Raw genomic sequence first — 14347 nt, 5'->3', positions numbered from 1 at the left:
CCACTGGAAGTCAACGACAGCAATGACAATAGCTGCCTGTTGCTGGGGGAGGACAAAATGTGAACTAGAGCTAAAAATACTGGGCCCAAACATGCTCAAGCTCTGATCTCTTCGGGCCCTGAGTCAACACCCAGCTTTCGTCACGAAAACCCACGGAAAGAGGCAGCACCAGTCAAGGAATATATGGCCCCTGGCAAATAAAGCATCTAATTACTAAATAACCACTGCGGTGTCGACCACCTCATTCCCAGAGGAGATCAGATAAGCAGGTGGTTTGGCTCACAGCAACCACAGTGGTCACGTAGGCATTTTAGCTCCTCGTCTAACTCTGTCTGTTCGGAAGTGAACTCTGAAATCGCTGGCTGCCAAAATATATTCCAAAAGTCACAGTGTCTTTTATATTTTTTTAAGTAGATCTTTAAACCAAAAAAGTCACTGGTTTCCTATGTAAGAAATGTTTGAAGTTGGAAACAAGTGACCCAGGAAAGAAACTTCTATAACTGGGATTAATGCAAGTTGGAGTAAAATAAAAGGAAGTCAGTCCTAGCAAAAGGGGGAACTTAAAAGGAAATCGGTAGTAGATCATATAGAGTTTGTTTTGGCCTGGATTGCAGTATTCCTGAGTTCTCGACCTCTGCACAAAAAGAAAGGAAGAAAAGAGCTCTCGGCTATTATCTGGACCAGAACTCCCTCCTTCTTCAAATGCATGTGTAATTCAAGCACATTTTCATCTTTAAGTGTGTTTACTACATTCAGCAGAACAAGGAGAAAAAAAAAGATCTGGTCACCACTGGAATGGAACTGTCCAACCTAATCGAGATTGAGGTTACCTGCGACAGAGGGTTGCCAGCTGGCAAACCAGCATCTTGGTGAAGAAAAGTGTTTCCCCACAGGATCAAGAAAAAAAAAAAAAAAAGAAAAAGATGTAACTGGCATCTGTGATCAGAATTCACAATGTTTCAGGAGTTTCCATTATGGCTCGGCGGTGACAAGCCTGACTAGTATTCATGAGGGTGCGGGTTCCATCCCTGGCCTCGCTCATTGGGTTGAGGATCCGGTGTTGCCATGAGCTGTGGTGTAGGTTGGCAGCTGCAGCTTCGATGATTCAACCCCTGGCCTGGCAACTTCCCTATCCCCAGGTGCGTCCCTGAAAAGCAGAAAAAAAAAAAAATTCACAATGTTTCCAGAGTTTGCTGTTAGCTCTGCCCCACAGCTCTACCTGATAACCACGGCTCATGCACAGAGGCTGCTGCCAAACTTCCACACAGCCTTTTTCTTGCCTTCTTCCCTCCCAGGCGCCATGGAGGCTGCCTGTTCAGAAATTTCTGCCCAGCAGGCCATGGTGAATAATCATTTGAGTCAGTCTCTTGGTATTGTCATTTCGCTCAAGCTCAACAGCTATCAAAGAAAAACCCACTGGGTATTCAACTTCTATTAATAAACACTTGGTCAGCACAAAAGTTGCAGGAATATTCGAAACTAGATTTTCCCCCCTCCTTGGAGACAAGTCCAATTCAAGCCTTTCTTTGGCTTTGATAACACTGCCCACCACCCTGGAAACGGTTTCAGACTCTCTGCCTTCATGCATACCTATATGGGAAACAAACAGCAGGACTGTCAAGTGAAACTTATATACCGTGTAAAGGGCATGCAGATGCACATGGAAGAAGAGGTGTTATTACTTATGATTTTATGTCTTCAGGTGAGAGCTGTCCTCTGATTCAAGTCTACAGTGAAGGCCAACCTCAACAGTAGATCATGTGCTACCCTCTGACCAGGTTCCCCAGAAGCTCCATGGCTGCTAAGGAAGCTTCTCCCACATGGAAGACTATCTACTGGTAACAGGCTCCACTGTCAACTTCAACACTGGTGAATCAACGACATTCAATTAAAAATATGCAAATCAGCAATTACTGCTTCCAAATTGGAGTGGTTTTACCTGCTAAGGGGCTAAAGAAAATCTGTAGTCTCATCTAAATTGATAGCATAGTTGCTAAAAGTGGATATGCAAACCTAATAAAAGAACAAAAAGAAAAGGAAACTAGAATGTCTAAAGAAGTAATGTGCATGGGAATAGTTTTCAAACAGCACAAAGAACTCCTTTGCAAAGTAGCTATGAGCACCCATCCTTGAAATGGGCACTGTCAGAGACTGGGGGCTCCAAGGAGGTCAGCAAGCAGAGGGAGAGAGGGGACTTGTGCAAGAAGATTCAAGGGAAGGGAGCAGGGAAGGCCCAGCTAGCTGCCTGTTCTAGGCTGAAATCAGGGGGAAACTGTACCTGGTGGGGGCGGGCCTCACTACTCTCTCCCCTCAGGGGAGCACAGGGTCGCACCTTCTCTGGGACCTTGTGGCTGAGCAAGCACAAACCAGGGTGGCCCTGGAGGCAATCGGTGCTCCCTCCAGGTCTGGATGGATGGGGAGAAGGGTCTCTGCCCTCGTTTCTTTAGGAGCCCGGACTGAACTAGACTCCAGTAGTCCACACCCAGTGGGGTGGTGAGGCAAAGATGGAGGAGTTTGGAGTTTGAAAGGCAGCTGCTTTTGCATTAAGACTTCCTCAAGAGAAAGCTCACGATGGCTTCTCTATAATACTCACCGGTGAAAATACTGCCTCTGAGTCACTGATCAACTCCAGTTGAAAGCTGTGGGTAAAACTAATGGATCATGGGGCTTCTTTCACAAACGTGGAGAATCAAGACTTTTCTCCCGCAAGACCCGAGGTCAGATGCTACCTCTGCAAAGAAAATGGCACTTAACCATCAAGAGAGGCAGCAGGGTGCAGAGGGGGAGAGGATGGATCCTGGAGCCTCACTGCCTGAATGTGAACACCTACTCTGTCCCTTACTGCGCCACACTGGGCAAATTCACCTCCTAAGGGCCTCAGTATCCTCCTCTGTAAAATGCGGGTGATAACCTACTGCCGACCTCAAAGAGTTTCAGATTAAATCTAGATTAAGTAATTCAATTCTTATAAAGTGCTTAGAATGATTTCTGGAGGTAAATGCTTCTAAGTTAAACTTCCAAGTTATAGAAGTTTAAATAAGCATTTGCTTTTATTAGCAAAAGTGCTGGCTCAGATTGTATAAGGGGAATACTGCAGGTGGAGGACACTGAATGGCTTGGAATCCCTCAGTGATTCAGAACACACATGGGCTTTGAAGGCAGAGAGACTGAGAATCAAATCCTGATTCTGATTCTCACTCACTGTGTGACTTGGGCAAGTTACTTCCAGTCTCCGAATCCATCTCCTCTTTAGTAGAGTCGGGGCTAGAGTAATCAGAATTAAATGAGTGAACTGAGTGGAGCCAGCAGCACAGTGTGCCGAAGCACACAATCACTTGCAATAAAGCCCAGTGATTATGTCATAGGGGCTCATGCTTTCACTGGGTTCTAGAAAGGCCAAAATCTAGTTCCAGAATGCTTAGTGGCCTGTAGACAAAACTCTACCCACCTTCGATGTGCGTGGGGCAGAGAGGATAGAGAAAACCATCTCCTGTTATTTCCCATAGGTTGACTGGGGGCAGTTTCTAGTCAGTACTGATCACATCTGTGTACACCTGTAACTCCTCCAGTCTGTTACCTGAGAGAGAGGCTTGCATTACAGTTCTCTAATAGGGAGAAAATTTTGAGAATTTTTGCAAAGCAAATTCACACTGTGCACTGCTATCTAATGTCAGTGTCTGCACCACTACTTTTATGTCATGTGGAAGGGAGACTAAATCCAAAATTGGGGAAACAGAAGCTCTGGAAGGACAGGGGGAAGAAACTGGGCAGGCTGCCTTAGGGGACCAAGTGCAGCAGGATGGACAAAATAGAAGCCAGCCTTTCCCAGGGGGTTCCAATTTTAGATGAAAAGGGAACAGAGCCAGGGACCAGTAGAAGGATCACTGAATATCTAAATTCCAAAAGTTTAGCCATCAAGTCATTAAAGTTTAGTCATATTTCCTATGCTTTTCAAACACTGTATTCACAAAAGCATTTAAATACCTTTTCAAACTTTTTAAGGCATAGGACAGAAAGAAATGACATAAAAGTAGTTATGTTGATGCAGAGATCCAATTTTAAAACATCCCTTCATGGGTCCAGTCATCATTACTGCAGGGGTAGTACTTGATCTTTGAAAAGAAATTAGAAATATTGTGAATTTAGGGTGGGTGGGGCTTCAAAGACTCAGTGAACACAAACGTCACAACAACAAACATTTCCTACAAGGGTCACAAATTCTTTTTTTAGGAGATGTTATTACTTAAAGAAATTTCTATAGTAAGAGAAAATGGTATTTTTACGACATTCCTATAAAAATAAGCAAAACAGTTCCAATTATGTACAAAGAAGAAAGGAATAAGCAAATATCTCTAAAAGATGAACCTAACAGTTACTTTACACAGTGGCTGGTTAGAAGCTGGAAAGAAAATGTGAAATTTTCATGTATACAATGCAATCTAAGTGACTTTGCCTACTTCCATAGCAACCACAAGTTCAGCCCTAAGTCAAAATCCACCACCGCTATTAAGCCAGCAGTAGTGATCACTTTATCCTCAACTCCTTTCCTTTCTAGACTGTTGAGCCCTTCTTAGGGATGCATAGAATGGATCTTAGGCTTAGAAGAGCGAGGAGTAAGAAAAGTGTGTACCTGTATCACTAATGAACCAGACTCCAAAGCCTCTTTTGTCCCCATCCTCCAAAGAGGTATCTCAGCCCATCTAAAGAGCAATTCCCTGGCATCAAGGTCTTCTTCTCTGCTTCAGGTGACGTATCAACCAGGAGCCAAAGAGGAAGGACTGGGTCAAGGTTATCCCACCAGGAACCATTCCGACTGTACCCCCTAATGGCTACTAGAATAAGAGCAATGCCACTCTGGCAATGGGCCAGAGCATCTCCTTAAAAAGGATAGCCATGAGACCCCATGGCAGTTTTGTACCTATTCCAGTGAGGTGACCCAACAAAGGAAGATGCAGAAATGGTTGCTGGACAGATCATTGGGCCTGCAGGTGCCAAAAAAACGAGCTGGGTTCTAGCTAGGGAGGGAGAGGAGGAGGGTGACCATACTACCTCTCTCATAGCAAACTGCATGTTTTTTTGTGTTTTGTTTTTGTTTTTGTCTAAAAAAAAAAAAAAAGAGGTGGAGAAGTCGGGGGCAGTGATCTTGAATCCAAGATCACATTAAATATGCCGGATTTCCCCATCAAAAAGAAGGGTTTCCAAAGTCTGTGCGCCCCAGGCATACAGAAGTAGACGGGCTTAACCCTGTCCCTCCCCAGGAGTCCTAGGCTCAGTTTCATAAACACATCAGGACAGGGGATGTGCTGCTGCAGCCTCGGGAGCGAAGAGTACTTCCCCTCCTCCACCTGTGGGACTGGAGGTCCCCCAGGCGCGGCCATTCCTTCCACCCAATCTCCAGGGCAGGCGCTTTTCCTTCCTTTATTACCTCACTACCTCCTTCCCTTGACGTCAGCCCCGGGTCTCCGAACGGAGGGGAGGGAGGATGGAGATGAGTTTGAGGCAGTCGGTATCAGGATCCCCGCAGCACTGGGTGGGGGGTAGGGGTGGAATATGAGGTAATGCGCGTCCAATCCCGGGCCTCAAAGGCCACGAGCTGCCACTTCCCTCCCTCTGCCCCACCTTCCCGCCCCGCTGGAGCCGGTGCAGTTACTAAGCAACCCTATCGGCGAAGCGGGATGCTAGCCAAGTTCACCCAAAGTTGAAGAATAAATTTGGGAGAGAGAAGGTGGGGTGGGGGGTGGAGCAACAGCCGAGAGAAGGGACGAGGCACAGGAAAAGCGTTAGGAAGGAAAAGAAGCTGGTCTTCCACCTCCCGCGAACAGGAAGAAGGACAGGGGCGGGCTGCAGTCTCCCCACTGGCACTGCTGCCATTCGAGTACAGTCCCGCACAGAGTCCGAGGTGGGGAACGGCGCTCACAAAGCGCTGCCGCCGCCCGAGACTCTGGCACAGAGGTAGGGAGAAGGTTGTGGCCCGAATGTACGCGCCCTCGAAATCAATGCCAGAGAAGGCTGACGGGTGTGGCCAGTGCTCGAGGAGGGGCTTGAGGGGTGAGAAGAACCGAGTGGGAGTGGACCCCATGTTTAATCTTTGTTCAGAGGGAGCTGAAGTGCTCCCAGCAAAGAGCCTTAAACAAACAAACTCGTCAAAGCGCCGCACTTTCTTCTACTGTTCCGAACAGTAATCGCCCTCATTTATATAGAGTAAGAACAGAAAGAGATGGGAAGACCTAAGTCTTTCAAAGATCGGCTTTAATTTGCATTCAGGACGCCAGTGACGCTAAAGGCGTCCTTTGCCTCTTGGACCCGCACGCCCGCAGTACGGGCTGCCCCGCGTCCGACGTTCGCACGCCAGCCAGCTCGAGCGCCCCCCTCCGGGGTCGCGGGGACCCAGACACGGCGCCGAGCGCCTTCCTACCTGCTGTAGGGCGTCCTTAGCAGCAGAGCCTGACTGCCTGTACAGCTGTCGGTGGGAGTGTGGCAGCCGTAGACTGGGGGCGGCACGGAGTACTGCTGCTCACCTGCAGAGAGCCAGGAGAAGAGAGTGAGCGCGCGCCCAGGGCTGGGGGTGCGAGGCCGCGGGGCGGAGGCTAGGGCACTGAGCGTCCTGAGCTGAGCTCCGAGGCTGCGCTGGGGGCACTGTCCCTGGATGCCAGTACGCTAGAGAAATGGCGTCCGGATCACAGAGAATTAAGCTGCTCGCTTCACATCCTCTAAGCAGTCACCGCTTAGAACACCATAAACATCCTCCGGACACTCCTAGTCTCCGTTCTGTGAAGCTGTCCCTAACATACTTGGGATGAGGGGGTAATTTTTTTCTTTTTCTTTTTCTTTTTTTTTTGGTGAGAGTAAGCAAGCCAATTATTTCTAGCATTCCTTTAGGTGTCCTCTTCTCCCTGCCCCAATCTGTTGTGGGTTGGAAATTCCTGCGGAAGAAGGGGGTAGCAGGGAAAAAAGGGAGAACCCCAACTCATTCCCGCCGCTTACCCAGCGAGCCCTGCTGGCCCATGGGGTCCTCGTGCTTGAAGGAGTGGTTGGGGAACTGTGCCGCGTGGTGCGAGGGCGTGTGACCGTAGCTGGGCGTCCCGTCGAAGGTGACTGTGCTGTATCCTGCGGGAATGGCCGGGAGAGAAACGGCGTCAGGAGGGAGACAGGGACAGAGTGTCTGAACCAGAACCCAGGCGAGGAGCGCCCAACCCCGCATTCGCATCCCGCTCCATCAGCCTCCAAGGCTTTCGGCCGCAAGCTGGGCCCGATGTGATCTCCAGACAGGCAGGCTCCCTGCCCTTTCCCAAGTAAAAACCTACACCTCCACGCCGTTTCCCAATTTATTTACGCCCTTGTCTTTCACGATGTCCGCCGCTTCTGCACGGAACCTCGCAAGAATGAAAACCGCCAAACGCTCAATGGAGAAAGCTGCTCTCCCCCCAAACAAAACACTGGGCTCTCCCGCAGGGGCAGTGCGAGCGACCCAAATGAATCTGCTCGGCTGACCCGGCGCTGACTTGGAGCCGTAAATCAGAGGCCCGCGCACCAACTTTCATTAATTACTCGGAGCCAGTTAAATGGCATGGTCTTTAAATGGGGAGAATAATTACCGAGTAATGTTATCTGTCTGAGGCTGTGCGACCCGACACCACTGACACCCAAGGCCCTCGGGAAAGCTGGTGAGGAGAAAAAGAAGGGGCCTTTCAAGTTGGGCTCTGGAGCCTCGACCCTGCGGCCTTTTCCTTCCTCCCTCGGACCCACCTCGCGCTCAGCAGCGGGTCGGACTCTGACCATCACTTCGGGGGCCAATTTCCTCGCGCTCCAAGCCGGGGAGGCCTGTTTGTTTCAGAGTGTGTCTGACACTGTATCCCCCCCATCCCTTCTCTCCCTGGTATGCATGGGTCCTGTGCCTCAGTTTTCCTGCGAAAAACACAGGGCCATACCGCCGGTATTCTTCCCCAGCTCTCTGAAGGTGAGAAAAAAAAATGTGGAGTTGGTTGAAAAACGTAGTTTCCTTCTATGATTGTTCTCACTAAATTGCTTTAAATATTTACCCCATCAGCTTCTGCATAACTGTAGCCACTTCTAGGGAAAATGCATACTCCAGCTAAAATAAGGATCAGTTCTGAGCTCTGAACTCAGTGGTAGGGGTCCCCTCCTATGCGCAGGCTTGGTATTCTCTGGCCTGAGGTCCAGACCAAGTGACAATGACTGGTCCAGACACATCAGCTCCCTTCAGGGCCACTGGGCCAGACCCAGTCCCTCCTCCACCCACCTCCAGCCACTGAGCTAAGTCTCCAAACCCCACCCAGATCTTGGTAGCTGGATGAGTCAAGCAGTGGCTGTCCCCCTACTTTTGCCCCAGGCATGATCAAGGCTCTTCAACAAGTGTCAACGAAGACTTAGACTGGACAGTGGTGTCCACTACCCACATCTTCCAAACACCCCCCCCCCAAACAAAAACAAAAGCCAAGCTTCTACCGTCCACTCCGGGGAATGTGGTGCCTCAGAATAAGAGGGAGGGTTGGAGCAGGTCTTAAAAACCGGATTGTACAGAGCAAGCCAAGTCTCACACACTAATTGGCGCCACAGGTTGACAACTTAAGAAGCCACCAGCTTTTATAATTTGCATGACCTCAGAGGTCTCTGTTTCTGGCCTGCTAAGTGGGCAAAGATAACCCCTGCCGAATTAGCTGTCAGGAGTGGGTGAGCACCCTTGCGCTTCCAGACACTTCCCTTTGGAAGCGGAGACTATACTGTTATTGAGGCCTACCAGTCAGCTGACAAACGAAATTAGTCTCCGAGCACCGAGCACCGTCTTGCAGAGGGAAGGCCGAATTTTGACAGATTTTTTTTTTTTTTTTTTGAATAAAGAGAAGGAGAAACAGAGAAAAAAGGGTTCGTCCCTAGACGAACCCTTCTCCATTCCTGAGCCGATGAGTAGGCAGCGGCCTGGGTACTGCACGGTCCTCAGAGGCAGGCTCCGCAATCGTGTGCGAGGCGAGGATCGGGGTCGCGGGCTGCAGGTCCCGCGCCGGCCGCGTTGCCTCCGCGCCGGGCGAGGCTCCCAAGGCCCCCTCCCGCAGACCCGGGTGGGCTGGGACTAGTCTCCAAACCCTTCCCTCCGGTTTCCCCATGCACCCGCCCCTGGTAGGGTGGGCAGCTGTAAAAACGCCCTCAGGGAGGAGGGCCACGGGACAGATTTGAGCGCGCGGTCTGGGGCCTCAGGCTGGGTCTGGCGCGGAGAGCACGCGGCGGGGGAGGGACAGTTGCCGGCAGGAAGGGGCAGCGTGTTCAAAGGCTCCGTGTACAGGCCTTAGAAGATAGGCTCGAGAGGCCAAGGTAGCGCCTTTCCCACGGTTAGTCTGAGCCCGGGAAGGGAGTGCAACCTTGACCGCGCGGAGAAAGGAGACACGCTCTGCGCCTCTCTCCCCCGCGCGCCGCAGCAGAGGAGCCGCCTGGCCCGGCCAGGCCCCATGGGACCTGAGGGGTGAGGTGGACAGCAGGCTCAGTCTGGAAGGTGGTCGCAAGGCTGAAAATGATGACTCCGGAAGTGCGCAGCGTATGGGGAAAATCTGTTCCACAACGAAGTACCCTCTCCACTGCGATCCGAGGGGTCGCCCTTGGCCCTAGGGCTGCGCTGGTGTCCCCATGCGAGCTTAGGGTGGCCTAGCGATGCCAAGGCCTTCTCTAGAGACGGGGTTCTGCAAGCCAGCGGGCTGAGGGAAATCAGCAGATTGTCAAGCAGTCTTTGTTTTTTCCTTCCCAAGTCCTGCACTTAGTCTGGGGCTACCCCAGACCTCACCCCTTTTCTGCCCTGACAGTCCCACCCCACCCCTCGCACTCAAACTCCAGTGGGTTCAGTGCCTATCAAGCAGGGGGGAGGAAATCCATCTCAACAGTGGGGCCAAGATCCCTGGGAAGAGAGGTAGAAATAGCTTAGAACTGTCTGGATTTGAGTCCCAAGTTCTGCCACAAACAGAAGACTTCCAACACACCTTATGTCTTAGGGCCTAGATTTCCTCAGCCAAAAATAAGGGGCTCCTTCAATGCCAGGCTGTGAGCTTCTACCAAAGATTGAGGCACTTTAATTGTCTTAACATTTAATCCCCAGTGCATGACACAGAGTAGGTGCTCAATAAATGTTTCCCAAATTAATATCTGGAAGTAAGATTAGGATAGCAGCTATAACATATAAGAAACTGGAAAAAACAAAAGTGTGATGACTTGGGGTGCAGGGAGGTGCAAGGATGCCAGCAATTGTCCTCTCCTGTGGGCCATGGTTAGGTTTCCCTGCATGGGGAACAGGGATTCAGAGTCTTAATTCCTCTCAGCCTGTTGACAGCCATTCCCACACTTTGGGGAAGGAGCTGATGCCCTTGTTTTCCCCAGCTCAAGCTTCTCACCAGACTGCATTTCTGGTGGAGCTTCAGGAACCCCAGAAATCAAGAGAAATCTCAGGGTCTCACTCAGGCTGCCATCACCAAGGGCTGAGGCTAAGGGGTCTCTAACATCCCACCCCAGTTCTCAGCTGCTGAATGAGTCCCAAGGACTGATCCCTTCACACTTTCATTGCAAGAGAAAACCTGCAGTGGGGAACCAGCTTAGAAGCTGTGGCCTGGATCTGCCGGGCCGCCTCTCTACTGGGCTACTGATGGGGAGCAGAGACTCCTTTACCTGCTAGTCCTCCTCCCCAGCTCCCAAGCCTTTCTCTCTCTCTCTCTCTCTCTCTCTCTCTCTCTCTCTCTCTCTCTCTCTCTCACACACACACACACACACACACACACACACAGCCTGGATCTATCTTCTAGAGAGGAATTGGAATTTTTCCATTAAGAGTAGTAGTGCCCTCTGGATAGGAAGCCCACCATCTCACCTCTGAGGCTAGGTTGATGGGATTCTGGCACCAGACTGCCCTGTAGAATGCTGGCCACATGGATCCAACCAAAGCCACAAAGTCCAGGTTCCAATAACCCCACAGATCCTAGAAGGGCTCAAATATGATAATGGTAGTATTTTGCATTGGGGGTACGAAGATCAAATGGCTTCTCAAGAGTCTCCAAATAGCACACGTCCACACAGAAACTCACATCACACACCTGCCTGTCAGTCTCGGTCCAGTCAAGTTTAGGTGGTCGCTGCCTTCTGTATTTAGAATCCCAAGCTGGGGAAAGGTCGGACCTCTGTTTCTGCGGTACAGAATGTGGAGTCAGACTCAAAGACCAAGATGCCCTGTCTGGGCTCTCCTCTTACCGATGGGGAAACAGACCTGGAGATTTGCCAAAGGTAACACCAGCCTGCTAATTGAAGGTGGCACCATCAGAGAACTAGAGCTTCTGCAATTGACACTGAGCTTTTCCAATACCTTTAATACGAAACTAATATCATTTACAAAAGACCTAGGGTGGAGGAATTTCGTGGGTGGGCTACAGGTTCTTCAATAGGACACGGATCCCGGATTCCCCCAACGAGGAGAGGAGAGCGGTTTCAGTTTCGCCAGGACTTCTGAGGGGCCAGGTGCTTGGGGCTGGGCTAAGGTAGGAAAAGCCTCAAGATAAGCGCGTTCAGACTGTGTCCGCGAAGGCGAGAAGAACAGGGCCCTTCTTGTGGCTTGGAAGCCCCCGGCACATCCTGCAAACTGCACACACTCTGCTCTTCCCAACCCACGCATTCCAGAAACATCCCAGTCCCTAGGCCCGCGAGAATTTCTGCTCCAGAAAAAGCATCCGCTCTTGCGTATCTTAAAGCACTTCCTAACATATCGAATCAACCCGAACTGGTTTTAGGCTTACAAAAATGCAAAAACCTAAGTAGAATAAATTTAGAAATCAAAATACTGAGGTTGATTGGTTCCGTTCTGGTCCCTGAGAAAGAAAAGAGAGTGGACGCCTGCTGGGAATGAGAAAACTACTGTGTCCCTCGATGTACCATGACTGAAAACGGAAATAAATAAACCTGTCCTTGTTCTAACCTCCAAGGCTTGCAAAAAAAGTCTTCCGCCAGCTAAGACCCGCGTTAGACAACAAGGAGGTTCCTGAGGGGGGCTGAAAGTCAGGCAGACGCCTGGGCCTCATTCTACTGCCTGTGGTAGGACGGGATCCCGCAGAGCTCGGAATCGGATAAAAGGGGTTCTCTTCCAGAGCTTCCCTGGAGCCCGTGTGCCCACGACTTGAGCTGAAGTCCGGGAGAGACCCACCTCTACACTACCAGAGCCTGGAGCCAAACGCGGACACGGACATGGGTCCAGAAAAGCCTCTATTCAGTCGCTAGTTCATTCATTTGCTCATTCTAGTGCTCCAAGGTACTTGTGTTTCTAATGTGCACCAACATCGTCTTAAGGGCTAGTGTGGCCCCTGGATAGATTGTTCACCCTGAGCTGGTCCCACTCCAAATTCAGAGTCTAAATATCTAAAAAGTCCAGTGACTGGCAAGTTTGATGGTGTTTTGAGCAACAAAACATCCTCCCCCGAGGCAGAGCCACATATTGCACTGGTTCCCGCTTCCCATTACCACGACGAAGAGTCTTAGAATCTCCCCGGGTCTGCGGGGTCCCAGATAACCTCCCGCCTCATGCGAAGAGTTCGGTTCCCCACTCTGAAAGATGTCAAGGGCCCATGCCAAGGACTCCCTCTCCTGGGCCTCCTCTCCCCCAGCTGCTGCTTCCTCTACCCTCACTGCCCTAGGATAGGCAGCTGGATAAGAATTGGGGTCACGGAAGGAGCAGCACAGGGGAGTGCCGGAGCGCGGTCGCAACCCAGTCGCTACCGCCCCGCGTGTAGGGGGCGCTCCCCAGCCTCCTTACCCTGGTTGCGAATAGCGGGCTGGCTCTCGAGGCAGCTGGGCAGGTAGGGCGCGTTGGGGAACATCCTGGCCTGGCCAGAGGATGCCTGGCTGGGCGGAGGAGGACCGAAGGGTCCGTAGCGACAGGCTCCAGCTGTGCCGGTGAATTGGCCCGAGAAATGGACAGTGAAGGCGCTCAAGCACTGCTCCTCGTGCGGCTCCGCGCCGCCCCAGCTCGGCTCTTGTTTGATGAAGGAGTGGGGCGGCGGCGGCGGGGGTGGTGGCGGCGGAGCCGGCGGCGGCGCAGGACCGCCCAAGGAACCGTAAGCCGAGGCGCCTGGGGGAGCAAAGTCCAGCACCGGCGCCCACTGCGCAGCGCCGCTCACCGGCAGGGCACAACCGCCGCCGCCACCCAGCGAGGGTACCGCTGGCAGCAGCGCGTTCAGGTCCCGCACGTCGGAGCCCATTTGCTGTGGCTCAGCACCGGACGCTGCGCGGCCCCTCCGGCTTTGCAGACGCTCCGCGCTCGACTCCGCCGCGCCTAACTTGGCCCAGATGCTTCCCGGGCCCCGGATCCCCAGCTGCTCGGGCTGCTGAAGGCACCCAGGCCCGGAGCGGAGTGAGTGCGAAGGCGCCGGCTCCGGGGCACACGTGGACGCCGGCTCTTGTGGCAGGAGGAAGTCCAGGATCGCGGTGAGGAGGCGGCGGGGCCCGGCTCCTGGGCTGCCGTCCCGGCTCTGGGTGGGTGGGTGAATGAGTGGGAGGGAGGGCGGGAAGTGCGGAGCGGATAGGCGGTCGAGTTGCGAGAGCCCCTGGGTGTGGGCGCTGCCTTGAACTCCCTACCCCAGCTGCCTGGCTGCCCCCAGCTTCTCAAAGCTCAAATAAGAGGGGCCGGCAGCGGGGGAGGAGGAGGAGTCAGGAGTGTCGGCCGCTCCATTCACACCGCTACCCTAGCCGATCCAGGCTGGGCGCGCGACTCCTTGGGGGCGTCTTCGTAGTGGGGAGGGGGGGGCGGGCCCGAGGGAGGGTCCCTCTCAGAGGCACCCTCCTCTCCTACCCGCCAAGCGTTCTCCGCTGGCCTGTGAGATACGGTCCTCCCTCCACCTCCCCTTCTCGGCCTTCGCGAGTGTGGGTGCCTCGGGGCACTGGCGAGACCCTCCAGGTGAGCAGTGAATGTCCCCTCTGCATCTCTGTGTGACGGGGGTGGGGATGGGGTTGCTAATCAGTGAGGGAAGGCTGGAGGGAGGAGCCGGGGGCTCCACGAGGGCGGGAACTTAAGGAAAACGCAGAGAACTTTCCGTGACTTCAAAGAGGTGGATTCCCCTGCCTTGCGCCGGCGAATCCAACTATTGCTCCTAGAGCCGTCGGGTTGGAGTGGTAGCCGTAATCTCTCGGGGTCACTGGGGAGCAAGGTGGCTCCTTGTGGATTCCAGAGGCCAAACGCAAGGCGAACGTGGGTGACCTGGAGCTTGCATCAGTTGTGATATACAGGGCGGGGCGTATTTCCAACGTCCGGTAGTTGGTGACATGGTGAAGTTTGTGCCCAAAGAAAGGCGGTTGCCACTTACCTAAAATCAGTGGC

The 14347-nt window shown here is 52.4% G+C and overlaps 1 protein-coding gene and 1 long non-coding RNA gene across 7 annotated transcripts in view; one reads left to right on the top strand and one right to left on the bottom strand.

Annotated features, from left to right (window-relative positions):
- The window catches only part of WT1 (Wilms tumor 1), a 44541-nt gene extending 30597 nt beyond the window's left edge, over positions 1–13944 (bottom strand). For 2 of the 5 annotated variants that reach the window (XM_021081114.1, XM_021081119.1), the window contains exons 1-3: positions 8902–10540; positions 6985–7107; positions 6416–6518 (exon numbers count right to left, since the gene is read on the bottom strand). In XM_021081114.1, coding sequence (XP_020936773.1) covers positions 6416–6518; positions 6985–7107; positions 8902–8911 — 236 coding nt within the window. In that variant the 5' untranslated portion in view covers positions 8912–10540. 5 annotated transcript variants of the gene reach the window in all.
- Positions 13799–14347, top strand: part of LOC102161978 — a 53051-nt gene continuing 52502 nt past the window's right edge. For both annotated transcript variants that reach the window (XR_002341530.1, XR_002341531.1), the window contains exon 1: positions 13799–13927. This is a non-coding gene — a long non-coding RNA (uncharacterized LOC102161978). The remainder of the gene's footprint in view (positions 13928–14347) is intronic.

The sequence above is a fragment of the Sus scrofa genome, chromosome 2, assembly GCF_000003025.6.
Source record: "Sus scrofa isolate TJ Tabasco breed Duroc chromosome 2, Sscrofa11.1, whole genome shotgun sequence".
In the NCBI taxonomy this organism is placed as follows: Eukaryota; Metazoa; Chordata; class Mammalia; order Artiodactyla; family Suidae; genus Sus; species Sus scrofa.
The sequence above is the reverse complement of the archived record's forward strand: the minus strand, read 5'-3'. Positions and strand labels throughout refer to the sequence as shown.